General features: G+C 36.4%; 1 protein-coding gene across 1 annotated transcript in view; it reads left to right on the top strand.

The window, feature by feature from the left end:
* Window positions 1-19,343, top strand: part of PGAP1 (post-GPI attachment to proteins inositol deacylase 1) — a 32,016-nt gene extending 12,673 nt beyond the window's left edge. Inside the window, 17 exon segments of the mRNA XM_065637539.1 lie at window positions 955-1,004; window positions 1,915-1,966; window positions 2,165-2,242; window positions 3,519-3,594; window positions 3,897-3,970; window positions 4,048-4,099; window positions 4,825-4,891; window positions 5,344-5,452; window positions 5,806-5,844; window positions 6,472-6,565; window positions 7,187-7,277; window positions 7,484-7,681; window positions 9,443-9,578; window positions 10,319-10,369; window positions 11,558-11,778; window positions 12,115-12,219; window positions 13,054-19,343. Coding sequence (XP_065493611.1) covers window positions 955-1,004; window positions 1,915-1,966; window positions 2,165-2,242; window positions 3,519-3,594; window positions 3,897-3,970; window positions 4,048-4,099; window positions 4,825-4,891; window positions 5,344-5,452; window positions 5,806-5,844; window positions 6,472-6,565; window positions 7,187-7,277; window positions 7,484-7,681; window positions 9,443-9,578; window positions 10,319-10,369; window positions 11,558-11,778; window positions 12,115-12,219; window positions 13,054-13,192 — 1,632 coding nt within the window. The 3' untranslated portion in view covers window positions 13,193-19,343.
* The last annotated feature ends 1,796 nt before the right edge of the window (window positions 19,344-21,139 follow it).

Consider the following 21,139-nt stretch of genomic DNA (forward strand, 5'->3'; position numbering starts at 1 on the left):
GCACTTTCAATATTTACACATTGTTGTGGTCTTAGTTGTGCTTTAATAGGGTAATTTTGCCCTTGTTGTAATATCTTAAAGACAGGACAAGTACTGCTTGAGGAGCAGGAAGTACAGAACAGTGCCTGAGATATTTGCATCATGGTGCTATCGCTTCAGAACATTTATATTCTCAGGGAGGGGAACAGTAAAACGTTAAAAATCTAAAGTATTCCTCAACTACTTCGGATAATACCTTGAAGCATTTCTTTTAGTTAGAAAAGATTAATAGAATTGAATCCTGCATCATATGTAAGGCAGATATTTTTTTGAAGAGAAACAATGGAAGTTTGTTTGCTTAACCTTGTATCTGGTTTTAGAAAATGTATTGATTCATCATCACCAGAAAAGGTGGCAAATGGAAGTTATTTAAAATGGTTCCTAGAAACCCTCACCTTTCACTCTTAGGCTTCATCTTTCCGTCCTTGTAATTGTAATTCCAAGATTATGATATCACACTGTTAATGGAGGACATCGCTTGCTGTTAACAGAGAGGTCTGACTTCATTGTGAAATGAAGAAGAAAAGTTGGTGGATATCTTTCATTATAAATAATGGAGGAAATCTGAGAGTCGCTGTTTATACCATCGTCTTTGCTTTTAAACTTCAGCATTTGACATCTTTCTGAGAGTTTGGTTACTCTAGTGATAGCTACTGCAGAGACATTAAGAAAAAAGGAGTGAGATGGAGGGGTTTTTTTTCTCTTTAGTAAGTTAGTTGCACCAAGATCTTGCTGTCAGAGGATTTTTAGAAGAGTTGCTGACATCTGGTATACTGAAACAGCTTATAGACATTTTGGAGAAGATTATCGGCATTAACTCCTGCATTGTTTGGAGTAAAGATCTGCTATTTTTAGTTTATTTATTAATACATTCACATATAGCTAATGTACTGTTTTATGGTATTGACTTTACAGGACACAAGTAGCTGGATTTATGGCTGTATGAACAGTAATTCATCGATGTGGTGAGTATAAACAGTTCCTGTTCTTTATTCGAATGGATCTTGTGAGACTACATTTGAATTTAAAGCATATGAAATATCCTTCTCCCTACGAAGGGATTGGGAAGAAAAGTAAAATTCTTACTGTGAATAATTCATGCACATCAAGAACGCAGGCAAGAATAGGTTTTCTCCAAATTACTGCATGAATGCAGAATAAAATAGGTGATTTTTTTCTTCTTTAAGCTATATTTGTGACCTTCATAGCATTGAAGAGTCACTCCTGTTGCTCTCTTGCAGGCAATACTGCTGCCTAAAACCTCCTCTAATAATAATAGTGGTTTTCCCGTGGACTGCGTGTCCAGAGTCCACGTAACATATTTAGAGAAACAGAAGTATCCTGTTATTTTAAAAATCATAACTTAAAATGACTGAATGTGTTGCAGTTCAGTGTGTTAAGTACGCACCATTTTAGAACTGGTGCAAGCTTTGTGGCCGCTAACAACGTTTTTGTTTGATATGATAAGTTTTAGATGTTCCCATAGGAAAAATTGGTACTTCTGATGTTTAAAAGATGCTAGTAAAACTGTGTGTTAATTCAATGCCAGTGCTGTTTTAGCTCATTAAGAGTTTTCATTTTGTGTCTGAAGTTGCGTGGCTAATAACTGCTCAAAGCTGTGTGTATGACAAAGCTAGAGCTGGGCTTGCTGCGCTTTTTTTTTTTTCAAAAACCCCAAGATTTGCAGTATCTGAAATGATTACAGTTTGATAAATTACTTTGGTAGCTAACTGCAGTAGACCTAGACTTGTTCTCAATTTAAAATCATGTGAATCCATGTAGAGAGGGAGAAAAGCTGGTATGTTAATCCACTGCCGTGATGTAGTGACTGCATAATGAATATGTTCATCCTTTAATGTTCACGAATTTTTACAGCCTGGAAGCTACTGATTTATCCTGGAGAGCTGAGTTACTTCCAACCACCAAGGTGAGTATTGTACGTAACTTGTAGGAGGGTGGAGTAGTTGCATATCACGGGAGAAGGATCCATTCTGTTCACAGCGTTGGAACACACAGTTGTATTCCAGAGCAAAGGGACAAGACGGGGACATCTGGGAGCTGGCACGGGGCATACTAAGGGGTATATTCAATAATGGCTTTTCTGTTTCTTTCTTTCTTTTTTTAGGTTGTAATACTGAAACTTCAGGAGTATCCTTCTTTGTCCCACATTGTCATTCAGGTGCCACCCGCAGCTGGCAATAAGGTAAAAAAAAAAAAGGGGGGCAGAAGTTGCTCGCTTAGTGTGTTTATAGCTTTCAAATGCTATGTTGGAAAGAAAAGGAAGTGTATTAAATAGTTACTTGGAGAAACCATAAACTTACACTCCAGTGGGGTCTGAAGGTAACTTTGTTGTCTTCTGTAAGCTCAAAAACATTTTCATTTGATAAAATACCAAACGCAAGGCATGAGTAATACTTGAAACATAACAGAGCAGCGCGTCTCAAACCTGTTCTTGTTGGAGGATCTAATGTTCTTCTTCCTTGTTTTTCTGAATTCTGGTTGCATTTCTGAATATTTACGTTTTTGACCAGTCAGTTCTCTTATCCATGGTAGCGGAGAATGCTGTAGATAATTGAAGACAACACACATGGATTCTGGGGAGCTTGGTACAGATACCTCTGTGAGCTCTGAGGCCATAAATAATGTGGCAGACTGAGTTCTGCAGAGTTTGATAGTTCTGGATCTCACAGATGAGTTGGTTGTCTTTGCATCAAGGCCCCTCAGGATCCCAGTAAGAGGAACCCTTGCAGTGAATCTCAGCAGACTTTGTGTTATTACGCAGCTGGGCCTGGCAGGCCTTTCTAGTTCAACCTGAAAATGGCAGAACACTGGACTGGAATTTAAAGTCTAAGTAGATCCGACATGCCTTTCTGCAACACAAATACAGTCTCTGCGTCTGTGGTATAATGATGTAAGAAATTATTCTCAGCCTAAGGGATTATAATGCTTGTCTATGAGTGTATCTTCAGATAGTTGTGACAGGGACATCTTGCAGTTAAATTAGTATTCTACGGCATTCTGGATAAGCAAAGACAGACGAGATCACCTGTGATATGTTACCTGCTACACTGCAGTACAGAGTTAAATCTTGGAAACTGCTTGTATGAAGTAAACAAATACTGGATTTACAGTGGGATGGGAAATAATTTTCAAGTGAATGAAATACTTACTAGAGATGATGCAACTTGTACCTGCTGGATACTTCGCTTTGCTTTTGAATGATTAAACTTCAGGACACAAACTAAAGATTATTTTTTGCTTAGGAAATTGTATCCGGAGTCTAGACAAGTCACTCTCCTTTGCAACACCCCCCCAAAAAAAGAGATGTAGCTGAGAAGGAGGGGTGTGAACTGGATTCTAGTCGTTGTAAGCTATTTGAATAGCCTTTTAGACACTGTTGTAAATGTGTGAGAGCAAAGTGCAAAGGCTTTATTGTCTTGCGCTGGGTTTTGATCTGTATTTAATATCCTGAATTGCAGTATGCTTTGGACTGTGAATTCTTCCAAGAGGATTCCAGAACAGTACAGCTTCCTGTAACACATCTCTTTTCACTTGGTAAGTATAGCATATTACTTTTGGGGAAAAACAAACAAACAAAACAAAACAATGGAAAACTAATATTACCAACATTTGGATAATACATTTGCCTAGAAATTCCAATGGTCAGGGAAGTTTTTCGGGGGTTGTTTTTGCTAGAGGTAACATCACTCTTGTTAGTAACAGACAAAGACATAAGAAATGTGGGGGTTTTGACAATCAGATATAGAAGCATAAATATCCTTAAAAAAATAATCTGAAGATGTAGTGAGTTCTCAAATAATTTTATCTAATATGTGAAAATAATACATCCCTAACAGGGCTTTCTTCAAGCAAAATTGTATTAAATTCAACTGGCTTACTTTATAACGTACAGCTCCAGCACTTTAACCAAGTAAGAACACTACTTAATTTTTGAAGTTAATGTAACCGTTGTTTGGAGAACATGATTTTTTTTTTTCTATGTTCTAGATATATCAAGCATTCAAAATTCATGTAGAGAGCCACTGCCAGTCACTCAAAGGTAAAAATAAGTCTTCTATAGTATAAATTTCTAAAACAAAGCTTGTTGAAAATTCTCAAGGCTGAAGTTGGTAGAAACAAAAGTCCGCTCACGTAATGGGCTTTAGGCAGGACTGTTACAATCTGCTCAAATGTCTCTGGTAATATCTCTCACTTTCTACTTTTTGCTAAGAAGGACAACTCAAGGAAAATGTGGAGTTAGTCCTCAGGTGCTTGGTTTTTGGACTTCCCAGCAAAGGGAAGTTCAACTTTCAGCGGGATTCTGCATTATGGCGGAAGTTTTTCTCCAGAGTAGCACATTTGGCTAGGATTTTTATTTGTTAATTATGGGACATGAATTTGAATGTTGAGCGACATGAGCCTAAACAGAATGGGATGCTAAAGGACTTCGTTTCCAAAAAACCAAAAAAAACCCAAACCAACAAAACTCATGGATTTAGTATCTTGAGTTGACAGCTGTGTCTTGAAAACCAGGAGTTTTCTCCTAACTGTCCTGCCTTTAAACCTTGATTTCTTCCTGTCTTGTTCTGTAACAGCATGTGTTAAAAACCATAATCTTTATTCCATATTAACTACACTGATCTGCATTGCAGTGTCAATTGCCCAGGGATGCTGTATAGTGATCTACATGCCACTTCTGTTTTACTTGCGTTTTAGTTTTTGGAGACAGTTGCCACATAGTGTTCTTAATTAATTTTATATTTATTTAATTATCTTCCATTTCAGAAAGGAAACCTAATGTTTACAGACTTCATATACCCTGGTCACATGAAGACTCAATAATTGTAGCAAAGTAAGGACTTTAACAATTATAATTTGCTTCTTGATATGTTTTTGAAGGCTGTTTACATCCTGTTGTGGTAAAATTCCTGGTATGAGACAGTTTCATCCATCTTAAGTGTTTGGCTTCTGCATCTCTTCCCCATTTATCTTTCTGCTATTGTTCACAAAGTTGTTTTGACTTTTCCTTGGAATAAGAATTTATACAAATTGTTTAATAGTTCTCACTGATTTACTTGTCTGCTTTTATAAGTACTGTTCCGCGATAGTTCAGAGGACAGGGGATTAACAATGTTACATAGTTCTTTGCGATAGGAAAAACAAGTTCATTTTACCATTTCAGTCATAGCTCGCGGTGACACTTGGTGTCCTAGTTCTGCTTTGTGTGTGCTTGTCAAAGACTAAGGCGTGTTTGGCTTTTTCTGATTATAAGGACAACGATTACCAATTAAATTGCTGTTTCAGAGTTCCGTCTCTTACTGAGATTTCTGCCAAACTGCATATTGCTCAGCCTCAAAATGACAGCAGGGTTCCAGAGCTAAATATTTACTCTTCCTCAGACTGTCAGTATGAAGTGAGTAATGCACATTTATTTTATAGCTATTTTGCATTGCTGTATAATTTTTGCATAATTCGGTCTTTTAAAACTAAATACTAAGCAAATCTAAAGGGTGGTCTGTTTGGCCTTTTTAAAAATGTAGTGCATGTTACAAATACTTTGCAACAGTGGGAGTAATGTTGAAAATGGAGCTCTCATTTCTAAGAACAACTTTAAAGCATTTGTTTTTGAAGTCAATAATAAGCTGTTGTACATTTTAGTTATGTGATTGCTGTATTCTAATACTTAAATTGTCTTCTTAAAAATGAAATATTTTTTATATATGCTTACAGTTGTATAAAATAATAAAATATTTGTTTTTTATCGAGGTAATTCTGCAGACGTCACTTATACAGATTCTTGGGCAAGTAAGAAAACCGTCTAGTACTAGATTGGTTTTTATGTCTGTAGCATCCACAGAAGTTTTCCCATCTTCCCTTCTCTCCTCTGGCACTGCAGGTTCCACCCTGATGCCAAGAGGAACACTATGCAATGGTCATTGAAAACCTTGGCACTTGTGTATTAATCAGATATCCTGTCATGACTTGGGACAGTGGAAGCCAATTAAAACACAGATGAAATAGCTTCCAAAAATTCGTTGCCCAAAAGCATATGTAACCATATGCAGGCTTTGCTTGGAAAGTGGCCTTTTAATTTTTTTAATTTATTTTACTGAAACATCATTAACATGCTACTGTATTCTTTTAATGTTTTTCTTGACTGGAAAAAAAGCATTCATTAAGAATGTGGTCATTTATCAAAACACATTTGATTAGCCATTTACGAGAGGTCTGAGTATTTTCCACATGTAACGTTAATTGCTGTGGTGGTTATCAAATACTTATGCATCAAAACAAGAAACAATTTGTATCTTAAAAGAAAGATTTTCCAGTCTTTCCAATCAGCCAATGCTGTCTTCATGATAATATTTGTATGTATTTTAAATATTTTCGTACATGTAAATTGAAAGTTATCCTTATATCCTTGTCTTTCAGATAATGAGGTTCCATGCTGGTGCTCTTCCTGCCTATGTTGTTTCTAATATTCTTCTTACTTACGGAGGACAACTGAGCACATGGATATCAACAGGTAGCTTTCTATAATTTTTTTTTTAATCCAGTTTCTGTTGAAATACTACTTGTGAATTTTTTAAGCCAAGTGTCATTGAACTTGGTACTTGGATCTATGCTCTTGAGTTTTGGTTGTTGTTTGTTGGTAGTTCTCCAGGGTTGTGTGGTAGCAGAATATTTCCTTATTATTTTACTCTTCACTCCCTCCTTTGTGAATGATTGATGTTACACAATATCTTAGAATTAATACAAGTCTACCTAAAAATACATCTAAAAGTTTAAAATAGATTGTTAATACGCACAAGCACTTTATTTCTTGCGTGAGGATGAGTTTTGCAGACTAACTTTTAGACGTATCTTCAGACAAAAAGGCATTTTGTTTAAATTCATGTGATGTTTGTAATAAACTCTCTACTCTTTCTAGAAGCTTTTCTGACATATTACCTGAATATGAGTGGTTCACCGATTAAGGGCCTTGCTGATGAAGTATGCTGACTTACTGGACTGTTATAAGACAGGAGTGTCTTGTTTTAAAGTAAACTTTGAAACCTTTGTCTGAATTTGCTTTTTGTTGTGGATTTTCTCTGTTGAAGTTCATGACAAAATAATAACTGTAAATGCTTTCTGTTCTTGATTCTAGGCCAGTGTTCAGACTTTACCCTTGAACTAGTTAGGACAGCTAAACCCTACAAAGTAGAACCTCTTATAAGCGTTGTCGTGTTTCTGCAGGGGTGAGTTTGCATATCTTATCTATTTATGTAAAACAGTTTCCTAACCAGAAGTTTCAGTAAAGCTATTGGTTATTTTATCCGTAGTCATTGTGAGCACCTGACTGTGATTTTTGTTGAAAGGCTGTAGTAGGAGGCGTAGTTGATATATATCTTTCTGTAACGGTGATTGGAAGTGATAAGTAATACTGCTTTCATGTTTTTGGCAGGTTTAACTGGTTTAGAGAAATATGGGAATCACTGTCACTGCCAGAGGTGGATGCAGCTGCACTGAGTAGTCAGGACACGTGGTTCCCCCTTGTGTCCCTGATTCTATTTCTTTTTGGGACAGGCATTGCCTACTGGAGTGGAGTATTTTTCTCTATATCTCTGAGACTCTTCTCTTCGTTATGGTTCACTCTGATTAGGTAAAACAACATTATGCTGTATAATTGTACTGTTCTAGATGGCTGTGACCCTGTCAGTTTTTTCTGTTTGCTTCACTCTGAATGCTTGGGCAGACTAAATTCTGCAATATAAATGGTGTAGGCATCTCAGTTTGTCAGTACTAATGAAGTGTGAGGATTGCCTCGTATTCCTTATTCTGCATCTCTGAAAGGGAACATAAATGGCTTTCTTGTTTCCTTTGCCAGCTGTTATGAAGGCTTTCCGTTTGTTTTTGAGAAAGGTTCTTGGGGAAAAGAAAGCACCTGGACTGTTCCCTTTTCAGCAGCTCAAAAAATGGATGCATATATTTAAAAAAGAGACTATTAGCATTGCAATAGTTCGTATTATTCGTATTGGATAAACTGCACTGAAGAATTTAAACAGGCTTGTAAAACAAAAACCTCTTGGATGTTAATTTCACCATACAAGACCGATTAATTATATGGATCTAGGAACACTGGAATGTGTTTTGCTTGTAGAGATGAGTATTCAAATATGAAAGGGGTCTTTAAAAAAGCAAGGAAGATAAAAAGATTTCGAAGGAGTAAATTAGTAAATTGGGTAAGATGCTTAGCTGTTGTAATGGTTGGACTGTTGCCATGCTGATAACAGTCCTCAGCTAGATTTGAGCCAGCTCTCTGTCTCCAGAAAGTTGGTTGGGATGCTCTTTACTCAGAAAATATCCAGTAAATGGATATTTGAAAATCCATCACTAGTGCTTTTGGTCTTATTCTACCAAACATCAGATGTCGTATCAGCTATTTCTTCTCAGCCGTCTTTTTTTATAAATTACAGTGGATGCTCAGAAACTTCAGTATTAGTTTTTGAGTGATGAAGTGATGAACTTCTAAGTTTTGAAACTACTCTTAGTAAAATTTAAAGGGGTTTAGCTCCGTTCATACCCTTTTCATTAGCACATTTTATTTCCTGCAAACCCTGAGAATGTCTTGGGCAGAGGCAGGAAAGTCAGATTTTGTGTGCCTGCCTGTAGGTCAGCTGGTTCGCTTTGAAATTCTAGTACCTTACACAGGCTCTGGTCTCGTCCTGAATTTATTGATGAAAAAAAATTTTCCATAAATCTCTCTGAAGTAGATAGTATTGACTTTTGCTCAGTGTTCTGAAATGATCTGATAATGGTCAGCAGCAAAGAATGTGTCCGTGGAATTCTTTGTTCTTGCCGACTAGCCTTCTTTTTGTGGTTATTCTCCACATTTGTTGCAAAGGCTTTTAAAATAGTATTTTCCAAATAATGCTTTTTCTGTTTTCAATGTCTCTTTTACTACTGGCACATCCCATGAATGTGCAAGAAGTACTGACCTTTTCATAGTTGTGTTGCACTTGCTCCCCACCCCATTCCCCTCGTCACACCTCAGCTCGTCTTTGCAGCTTCAGATTCATACTCATCTCTTAGTCCTATCAGCTAGAATCCAGAAACTTAAAATAAGCTTTTCTGTGTTTCTTGGACTGAGCAAGCAGAAATTCCTGTCTGGGAAGAATGCACGATTGTTTTGTCAGTTGATTTGATAAGAAAGGTGTGTTGTTTTTTTTTGCAAAGTAGCTTATGTAGCAGTTGGTATGTATGTTCAAATGTGTCTTTATTTTTCCAGTGTTTAATCAATATTCAGGAGCAATTTATTCTTTCCAGTCATTCACAAAACAGAATTAGTCTTTGATCACTGTAGTTATGATGTTGTTACGAGAGTATAACAGCAGTTTTGTCTTTTTTTTTTTTCTTTTTTTAGACCTACTGTATTTCAAAAAGATACCAAGTTACTGACACCCAGAGGACTCTGTGGAGTGTTATCTCTTGCTTTGGTCAGCTGGACCACTTGCGGTGCATTTGCTATAGTCATTATTTACCTTCAATACTGGTTTAAGGTACTGAAAGGCCAAACATTTTTCATTTATATCTGAATTCAAAATTTTATATGCTTTGAATTAACCTCATGTTAAAAGCAAAAATACAAATTACCATTTTTCATACTTAAAAGAAATGTTATTGTTCGCATACTTCAAATAATGCGTCTTTTTCAAACTTACCAGGCTCTAATGATCTTGTAATCTTTAGAATTATTTTGTTCTTCTGATAACGCTTCTTACAAAAGAAAGGTACAGTCCCATTTGTCCACTACAATAATCCATCTAATTGTGATTTTTCAACTTATGGATAGGTAATGTTATAAAATCAAAGACTAATAACTCCCTTGAAGAGAAACTTTAGCAAAGAGAGGACTTGGAACGTTCTGTCAAATACTTCTGTGAAAAGTCTTTAAAGATAAAATCTTTGTGGAGTGAAAGGAAAGAGAGTGGATATATTGTAGGATTAGAATAGTCTTAGATATGCAGATTTTCACTCTGTATTCTCTGTTGAGCAGAGTGGAGGGGACAAAGCAGAGCAGCAAAAGTTTTCCATCTGTGCCTGAAATCCTTCCTTAAGAGAGCACTTGAATGCTGCTGATAAAGGGAGAGGGAGTTCTTGCTTTGCAGCTCCATTGGCGCCCTAGAATCATCTAGCTATGAAAAAGGTCAAAAAATAATTAACCCAAATTTTTTTTCTCGTATACTGCAGCTTTTGTGTGAAGAAACATTACTAAAAAATTCAACTGTCTGTCTTACAGGTTATAAAACTACATGTGAATCTAAGAGCAGAACAAAACACGCTTAATGGGGTAAGTGTTTTCCAGTTCAAAATTGTGACCAAAAGCTGTTTGGCAAACCTATGCATTATGAATTGTTATCGACTTGGTAGCACGAGGTTGTGCTGTGATGACCGGATGGCTGTAGTTTAGTTATTGTGTGCATGATGCAAAAGAAAAGCCAGGACATGAGAAGCCTGTTCATCACATATGACTATTGCATTTGCTGTTCAAGATCACTGCAGTGTGAACTTGTCTGAGGTACATTTAAGAAGAAAAGTGAGTCTCCGAATACACACAGAACAATAGTTTTTGTCTAAATCCTGGTATTTGACTGTGCATGCCTTATCTGAAGAAATAAGTTTAATTTCTAGATAATAACCTATACTACAGGTAAATATTTTTTCCAAGTACATAGTTTCTGGAGTTTAGAGGTTTTTCAATTAGAATTTATTAGATGGATATGGACTGAGGCTGCAGTACGCTGGGAGCCGTTTAAAAAGGAGGGAAGAAGCACTGGGTTTCATGCATAGTGAACATTGTTTGTCTGTTCAGTTACTTTAAGGTTTAAGTTCCAACATTTAAGTGTGTGTGGGAACAAGCATATAAGAACTACCTGTTCTTTTTTTACAGACATAGTTAAGAAAGTAGTCTGCCAGAAAAAGCTGTTGACAGGTTTTTTTGGGTTTCTCTGGGTGGTTTTCCTTGATTTTTAAATCCCCTCCTTCTTTCATCTCTGTATTTTTTGGTTTTGTTTAATTTGTGGGTGTTTGGTTTTCTGTCTGTCGTTGGAAGTTAGCATCTGCCAACTCATTAGTTTACCTCGTTATTTATTCCTACAGCTAATGTTTTATTCTCAGTTGCATTACCTCCTGTATCTTTTCCCATGAATGAGCATCTTTCATTTTCACCCACACGCTTTATTACTCATTTTATTCTGTTCTTTCTACATGCAGGAACTGCATTTCTTATCACTGCATCGGTGTCAGGGCATCTCTACTCTCCATTCTTTTCTTCCAAAGATTTATAAACTGTTGGTGTAAGAGAATTTTCTGGTTAAATCTAGATGCTCTAAAATTGAACTATTGAATTTTGCTTTCCAAGTTCTCTTGTTAAATCAGAGCTGGTGTGATAGTGTTGTGATAGTTTCTTCCTTCCTCCACCATGAGTTCTTATAAGCCTGTGGATTTTTTTATTATGGCCTTTGTCTTTTGTTTTCAGGATTCAGACCGCTCAAAAGAAACTTCACGGAAGTCCAGTAAAGACACAGTCAAAAACCAGAGTTCGATCGACTGTACTTCAAAAGCAACACAATCTGTTCCCAACAGTACAACTGCTGAAGCTGTTAACAGTCTTAAGATGCATGTTACAGTTCTCCATTTATTCACATGGGTTATGCTGCTCAACTTGCCATCTTTAATTTATTGGTTAAAAAATCTCAGGTAACTTCTTAAATTGCCAGTAAGGTGGAAGAATATGCAACTTTGAAGACAGTAAAAATGGAAAATGTTTGACTCTCTACATTATTACCTACTTATAGTATCAAAGACTTCTGTTAATTATAGCTTTCTTTTACGCGGTCTGGTTTATGAGTAGGTGTTAAGTGGTCGGTGATATGCTGAAGGAAGTGATGGTTCAGAAAGGATTTAAAATCAGGCTGTGATGCCATATACATTTTGTGTATGTTTGTTGTTATCAGCACGTGCTTGTTCCCAACTTGGATGTTATTTGGTAGCCTAGTTTAGGAGGTAACATGCTTTTTAATCCATTTTTTGCAGGTACAGCGTTAGACTTGATCCTGATCCATGTAGATCTACAGCTATTATCCTCGTATGCATTTTGAAAATTCTCATTAATTCAAATATTTCTGAATTGAAATCAAGGTACTGTAGCCTGATCTTTAGTTTTTGTTTTCCTGCTTCTTTGTCACTACTTCCATTTGTGTGGTGAAACTTAATTTATGCTGCACAGACACGTAATTGTTCACCTTACACAGAGATTCATAAACTCGTATAGTTAAAGACTGGGTAAAATGCATGCAAGGTACCTGTGATTCAGATAAGTGGAGAAAATAATTGGTATTTACTACATGGACTTAAATGAAGTATTTGCTATCACAACAATCAGTTGCATAAAGACTTCTTTAACTGGAACTTTTTCATTCACAATTGACTGAATCCTTCCAAATGGTACAGAATCTTAGTATATTTAGCAATTATTGTCAGGAAGTTACAAGAGAATTCTAAACCATTATAGTTCTGCTCTCGCAATTCCTCCTTATGGGTACACGTGTGGAAATGTTATGTGCTTTCCAAGTGGGTTAAGAAGTTTTGGGTGCTGGGCTTTGCTGACAGAGCATTTCTAGTTCAAATATAAAATTAGTGCCTTGTGAAAGACAACGAATAATAACCAGTGTACTTTGTCCTCTTGAGCAGTACCTGTTAAATGATCTAGAACATTCAATCTATCTTTGTTACAGAAAGCTTATTTCTAAATTAATATAAGAATATTTTAAAATGACATTTTATTAGCCTTTTTAGATAATTGCTCTTATGCAGCAGTTGTTATTGCCCATTACACCTATTTGTTCTGTTTTAAAAATGAACAAATCCTTGACATCTATAAAATATTTTTCAAAAGAAAGCGACGTATGATATTTGTGTAGCTTCTGCATGTGTGGCTACAAAAATGGCAATTTTTTCTTTATATTCTTACAGTAAACTACTGAAGATCGCTGCCAAAGTTCCACTCCCTTTGTCTGTTGCAATGGTGGCCTTTGGACGACTGCATTTATACAAAGTACCCCACTTCGTAACCTTTTCTCTTCTTCTACATGTGCTGTGTTGTATTGTGTAACCTTCAGTATTACATAGGAAGAAAGGTGCAGCCTAGAAATTTCTCACTGGAGATGGGACAAATTTCAACAAGAAATGCCTAGAAGTAACATCCACAGAAGTTTACGTTATGTGGGAAACTGGACAGAACTGTGAATACTTCATGAAAAGTTCGTGGTTCTGTTCATGTTGCTTAGCAAACTTTTCATGGTGTTTATTTCCCACCTCTGAAAATTAAGTGAATTAACTCTGTATGTGTGTAAGCACATAAACCATATTAGAGTAACATCTCAATACTCTGCCTTGTAGACACTTTGATATTTCACTGTACTCCTGTATTGAAACAGACTTTTTTTTTTTGACTCACTGTACCATACAGTGCGTATGTTCTGAACTTGTATCTCTTGCAGGTCTAAATTATGCTGGTTAAAACTCGACACATTTCAAGCACACTGTGACTATCACAAAAACTACACAGCCAAGTAGACTTTTAATCATTTTATGCTACATTTAAAAGCTGCCACAGTTGTGTCTGGACAAACTAGAATGTACTGCTTATATAGAACTGTTATTTTTATCAAATCGTTTGTTCAATCAGTGTGACTTGAACATTTGTGAGATTATTGAAAGTCTTACACATTTTACTTTTTGTGAGAGTGAGAAAACAACAATATTCTGTGTAGCTTTCTATTCAGGAAGGATACCAGCAGATTCATAAACAATTTGCTGTAATGTTGTTTTAAAACATTGCCAGTTTTCTCTGGAATTTTGTAAATTCTGAAATTACTCCTTGTCCATATGGAGAAGGTAGCCAACGCTGAGGTATGGTGTGAGTTTCCAGTGCAGTTGCTGAACCGCACTGTTTCCAAATAGACACGGCAGGGGTGTTTTTTCCCTATCGTAAATGGAGAATCTACTGTCTCGTGATAAAAGTCAATATGTGAAATGAATATGGAATAGTTCCAACGCTGTAAATTCCTGCCCTGCCGTACAGTGCTAACTTCCACACGTGGACAAAGTCTTAGTAATAGTGGGAAATACTGACCATAATTATTAGTTCTGTACAAAGTATGATTTTAGTGCCTAGATGCTACAGTGACTGCCATTTATAATAAAGCCTAAAATAGCTATGTGTGAGGAATTCTGGCCCCTGGATGTGTGTTTTGCCAACAGAAGGAACCTCTGTAACCGTTAGGTTGAAATGATATATTGATTCTGTGTAGAGATGAACCTACAAATTGCTTCTGTGTTAGCTGTCTCCACTCTCTCCGAGATACTTGTTATTTTCATGTGGAAATACTAGACTAGCTCAAGCATCTTCTACAAATAATAAGAGGAAATCTGCTACCCACAGTCAATCAAGTATATTCTTGATATAGTAGTACAGCCAGCCTGACCCATTAATTATATCCTATCTCATTAATCTTGCCTAAAGTGCCTCAGGTTGAATGTGTTGTTAGGGCCAATTTATTTGAGCTGGCTGGAAGGACTCAATTCACATAGTGACTTTCCAAAGTGAAAGAGAAATGTGAAGCAAGCACTTCTTTTGTCTGCTTACATAAGCTAGCAGTTCAAGCTCTCAGTAAGTCATTAAAACTGTTTAACTGAGTTAGATTATTGTAGTTAACCAAACCATGATCGCTGTTAACCAGTAACCTATGTGCTGGTATTCTAGTCTTAACCTTTTTAAAAAAATATTAGATTATACATAGTGTCTGTACATCAGAAAAGTTATATGTATAGATGATACTTTGATGCTCTCTAACCAAATGTGTGCTATGGTATATCTATATAAGATAATTTGTGTGTCTAAATATACATGTAGCTAAATCCACCAGTTGGTTTAACCTAGAAGTTGCTGTTCAGACATGGAAGAACAGAGTAGTTTTTCTACTTTTAAATGGCCGTGAATGAAAGAGGCTGGCAGAACTGCATTGGGGCTGGTGAAGGCTGGCTGTGAAATGTGCAGGATCTGATTGCTGTGGAAGATCATTTTCCTTGGCCTTTGTGGGCCTTTTGGCTTCCTGTTGTATTTTACTGCTGATTACGTTTTGCTACCTTAAGAGGTTCTTTATGCATGAATCCATTTGTTGAAGTCATTGGTGGAATAAAATAATCAAAATAAGGGGAGCAAACAGTCTACTACTGCATGTAGTAGCTTTGATAGCTTCCAAGATCTGTCACAGTGTGAAAAGTACTGAATTATAGCAGCATAGAATAACACCATTTATTTCCATTTAATGGTATTTTAAAAGCTGGGAATTGTGTTGATAGTTGTTATCACTCTTCATGAAATAGGTTACAGAATCTTGTGTAGATTCCTACCCTGGTTTTCAAGTTGGAGGTGGGAATAGATACAATCTGGAGTCGTGAGCTCCCAGATGACAGAATTTATCACATCTCCTTCAATGCTCCCGTTTTCATAGATGGTTTACCTTTGCTGAGGGAAGGAGGGGAAGTCTGACTGCTGCTTTGGATTTATATGCATGCTGTGTTATCTGGGGACAGGATTAGAACCAGTTCAGGGGACAATTCATCCCATTCTAAGAGAGGACGAATGATCCTACTTGCCATTCTGAAAAGGACAAGAATTTATAACAGTCTAAAATGTTTTTTCAGGTAAAATGACAATGATTGTGTGTTGTTACTTTTGGAGGAGACGCTTCTGTTATGCAAATTTCTAGTTCTGCCACTGTTCACAATTATCTCAGCAGAAATGTGGGGTAACCCACTATAAAGACTTTTAATTGAGTGTATCAGAAAGTGTAAATATTACTGAAATATCCTTTATTATGAGTAGGCTGCGTTTATGAAACATCTTTTGGAACACCTTTAACTACATTAAAATTCCAGTTTATTCTTTAAGTTTTAGATTATCTAGACTGTGTGGGAGAAGATAGACACAAATTAACTTGTAATAGATTAGACCTTGCTCTGTAAGGGAGGATTTCTGTTAAGATGCAGACTCAAATTCTGTTGTTCTTTTCTTTTTTAGAAGTTGAGGTATTAATTTCGCAGAAGCACTGTTCTTCATCCATGTGGATGTTTGCCACGTTTAGATGGAGATTATGCCATGTAATCAAACCTTTACGCTTAGATTAAGCCACCATTTTTTGGCTTGTTCCTCAAGATGCATTCAAAATAAGAAATATTTGTGTGGCTCTTTTCTAATATTTTTATAAGCTATCAGGCACAGAATTAAAAAACAAACAGGGTAAGAACCTAGAGTACCAAATGTCACTAATTTTAGGTACAGTTTATATGTAGAGCAGATCCTTTCTTTGACAGGGCAGGGAGAGGTTTAGTGAGACATCTCCATACCCCGAATTGCTCTTGAAGTCTATAAAATTTTCTGGTTGAGGTGATCAAACGTGTTCCTCACAGTCTCACCACACTGCAGTTGTTGTAGCTACATGTGTAGCGAACCGTTCATAAATGGTCTATATTCTGTATTTGTCTGGCAAGGAAAAACTGTTACCTCTAAACTAGAATTACCAAACCTACCTTGAAACTGAATGAACAAATGTTGTCCAAAGGTGGTATTTTCAGTTTTCATTTAACAGATGGTTGTGGTATGTTGTGTTTCAGCGTCCTTTTAAAAGGGGGGGTTGTTTTTTGGGCTTTGGTTGGGGTTTTTTTTATTGTTTGTTTTTTGTTTCAGAAAAATTGCAGTAACTGGAATTTAAGTTAATATTATTTCTAATATTTAGAGTTCAGCTCTGATTTTGTTTTTCAGTGAACTGATACCTGTAGCAATTCATTCCACAATATTAGTTTTCTACATTTTAAACCAAACAAATAACACAATGAAACCCTAAACAGCGTAGTAATAATATATTGCAGAAGAAATAGAAACAGTCTCTATGTTTAAGTGAATTTTTCAGCTATGACCTAATTGGGCTACCTTTAAAGTCAGTGTTTAAAAAGACAAACTAAAATGTATTGATACTTTAAAAAAACCCAAAAAACCAAAAAAAACCAAAAAGCATTTCTGCATAGGTTGGTATTTGATATGAAGTCTAATTTTCCATGCGTTTGCCAGTAACGAGGTTATAAACTTGTTACGTTTTTCCAAAATCTGATATATCTGCTTCTAAGCTCCGACAGGACAGAATTAAGTTGATTATGTGCTTGTGAATACAGGTCAACGTTTGAGAAACTTTTCATGTGATCGAGTTTATTTTGATACAGTGATGAGTGTGTTTAGACTTTTGTCTTATTTATACTGAGAAAAAACCAGCCATTTGTAGACCTTCAGTACACTCTTCAGTTATTGAAAATGTTTTTGGAAGCAGTTATAGTGTCTGTACAATAATTGTGCTGGTGTTTTAAGTCACTAAGCTACCAGAAAACTGTTAACTGTAAACCAGACTCAATTCTTAATGCTGCTTTTCCATTTCATGGTGAATGTTACTCCCTTAATTTACAGCTTTGACTTTTTACGTCTCTTTTTCTAGGAGGTAATCAAGCTGGGTTTTTTAAGTACTTAGCATTGTACTGTAAATGGTTTTAAAACTTTTCTCACCATTCCTATAGGAGAGACATGCTTCTGTCACCAAAGCTACATGCTGTTCTTACGTACCTCTGGAAATGTGTGCCAGTGAGTGACAATTGAAAACAAATCCATTTTTATGTTAAAGTAAAATAGTTTTTCTACTTCCGTCTTAGAGTCAGAACTTTAAGCTACTATTCATAATAGAATCCTTAAAGTCTCAGAAAGTTTCTTTGAAAACCTTTTACAAATCCTGTATTTTCTGACTTGCATTCTTATTTATGTAAGAATGTATTCAGAGCTTTTAATCAGTTCATTTATCTTAAAGCTTAAGTAAAATATATAAATTTCATCTTGTTAACAAGCATTACGGCTCTTAAAAATAAATTTTAAGCATTTAAGGAGAAAACTCTATAGCTCTTGAGCACATCTGCCCAGCTCCTCAATTTTTCAGGTATTTAAGCACGTAACTGCCTCAAATACGTGCTTATTGCCCGAGTCAGAGCTGTGATGTTTTGACTTGAGTTTTGCGTCAGGTTTAGGGTCTCTTTCTACATTCTTGAATGCAGGCAGATGTTGCTACTCATGCCATCATAGACAGATCTTGTGCGTGTGGCCTCTCTGCGGTTGTTGGCAGGTTGCGGTCTAGATTCTGTAGGAAGCATGTGGTATCCGAGCTCCTTTAGCTGATTTTGTGTCTCTAAAAGCCAGGCGTGGCACACACAAACTTGTTCCTTCGTCATTCCAGTTCCTCCTTCACCACGCAGTTATCCCGGGTTTCCAGTGAGTAATTTCAGAGTTTACACATTAACTATCAAATGGCAAACGCGTTGATTTTTAGTTTTATAAAACGCCAAGGGCAATATTTGGGGATCAATTCAAGCTTCAGTATTTTCCACTTGTGTCACTTGGAGTACGAGAATAGTATTTGAGACTGCAGCACCTGACAACTCAAATATTTTACAGGTGTCTACAAGCAGTAGATGTGACATATATAATTAGAGTGCCAGACCAAAATTGAAATGTGGAATTCCTCACTGTGACTTTAAACTTGTAGCTTTCTAGAGGAAAAAAAAAATACTGTGCCTTAAACCAGTAGATGAATACATTCTTAACTGTAGCCTGCGGACTCCTGTAGCCTTATATTTGATTTTTGCAGTTGACCAAAAATATTTGTGTGAATCATAGTGAAATTTGATTTGGAGAAAATACTTGTAAAAAATTATTTTGACCCCCTTTTACTATACTTACAGAAATGAAGATTTATTACAAGTACAGTATATTTGTGGGTTGGAATCATACCAACCAAAGTCAGAAAGCTTTAGCTGACCTTAATGTCGGAAGTCTTTCTATTGTGACAAAAATAAAGATAAGGAAGAAATACTAGTCTTAGCTGTCTGTCTCAACTTTGAAGTCTCTGTGTCAAATTATTATTTTTTTTAATTGCTCTTTAGTTTCTTCAAAGTAAAAAAATCCTCTAATTGTAGTTTAAGCAATATATTTTATTTGAGCCATTCAGTATCAATATCTACGGCAGTGTGACAAGAACACTAGAAGTTGCTGGGGTGGGGTTGTTGGTTGTTGTAAAGCTCCAGAAGTTTTCAATAATTTAGTTAATTTTTTAGGAAAAGTGCTCATATATAAAACCCTGAAATGGGCTTTTTTTGGAGGGAGCGAGGGGTTGGGGATGAGAGGGTGGGAAGGTTTTTATATTCTCTTTTTCTCAATTCATTAAAGAAAACCAGAAATAGGCAAGATCTTAAAATCGTGTTGTGATATTGTTGTGTAGGAGGATTTCTTATGTATATTTTTTAATATGAAGAGCTCAGTAGAAGCCACCACTGGCTTTCCTTATGTGTCTATAAGATTCTTTTTATGTTTTGAACAAAACTCACCAAATTCTGACTTCCCCCTTCCCGCCTCAGTATTGATTCTATGTAACACTGGATCTTGAATAAAGAAGCCATCTCAAAACTTACAGTTGGACTGTGAGTAGTTAAATACACACATGGAATTGCTGCGTGTCAGAATCAAATTTATTAACCTTCTCTAGAGAACTGACTTGTACCCGGCTGCCGCAATGCTGCAGATGCTGCGGCACAACAGATAATAGACCGTTTTTGTGTCTTCCCTGCTCCTTCCTTCTGTGTGTTCATTTAGGGCTTTTAAAGCTCTCGTTCTGGTCACCTAATTTTCTCCTCTTTCTTTTGTGATGATGCGGTTTCAGTAATCCTGGCCATTCTTGATTTCCCAGCTACAGGAATATTCTAGTATTAAAATCATGGAGAGGGCAGAACTTGAAGACCTTCGTATATGATGATTAGTCTAGAAAAATTGTGTAACCTCAGCCCTAGTAACTTGGTTCTTTACTTACCTTTTAATTGTTCTTCCAAGCACAAAGACAGAATCATGTTGGCCAAAATACCTGTTTTGAGTACTTGGAAGAGAGGGAGGGTGCTGTTGGTTGTTTGGTGTTAAGAGGACTTAAAACTTTGAAGAACACATATATAATTTTTGGAAAACTCTTATCACTTCTCAGGCAACCTGTCTTTCATCTTTTTAACTCCTCCTCTGGTTTCAGTTCTTATATAGCTGGTGTAATTTGGTGATGTAGCTGCAGCTAAATAGCTACAGGTTTTTAGAGATGTTGATAGGGTCTTATCTAGAAATGCTTGAATCATGCTAGAATAAATTATTGTGCATATGTTTATGACTAAATTCTCAGATACAGATCATGCAATGCGTGGTAAGCTTTGGCAAAGTCCTTTTCTTGTGAGATACAGAGAGAACCTCAGAGAATGGGTAGCGTCTTCAGCGAATGTTGAAATTGCTGGTAACTGAAATCTCAGAATCCTTCAAAAATGCTTTAGATACTGGTACTTTTTTGTTGCAGCCGAGGGCAACTTGAGTGGGAGCAAGTCTGGGGTGTTCGTATTTTATTTGATGATTTCCCTCTCTGCAGTGTATGCTTCACATGTTTTTATTTGTCTTTACCTAAGTGTGGTTGACATAAGAGTACACTGTATAGCATATGCTCTAGCTACATAAAAACACCTCTGTGTATTTTTGTATGGTGTCCTAATACGTTTGTGTTAGTACGTGTTAGTACAAATGGTTGTAATTCACAAAAAGTGCCGCTTACCAGTCATAGTGGGTAGATTGTTGTGAACGTTACCTGTACTGCTGTTGTACAAACACGCTCATGAGTGTCGTGATCGACATTTGCCTTTAGTCTTTGCTCAGGTACTCGTGTGGAGCAGTTTGGTGCTTTTCCTTCTAACTTGTAATGTGTGGGATTTTAAGCAGAGAATAAAATCAGTGGAAAAAAGCATTGTGGTTAGAGTGGTACTTTAACTAACAGACACTTTTTTCACATCTCGGGTAGAGTACAGTAAAGATCATACCTGATGAAGCTTGTCTCAGTATCTTAACTCATGCACCTGTTACACCTGCCTTGCAATAAAATGGAAAATGTTT

This window comes from Caloenas nicobarica, chromosome 6 (assembly GCF_036013445.1).
Source record: "Caloenas nicobarica isolate bCalNic1 chromosome 6, bCalNic1.hap1, whole genome shotgun sequence".
Lineage (NCBI taxonomy): Eukaryota > Metazoa > Chordata > Aves > Columbiformes > Columbidae > Caloenas > Caloenas nicobarica.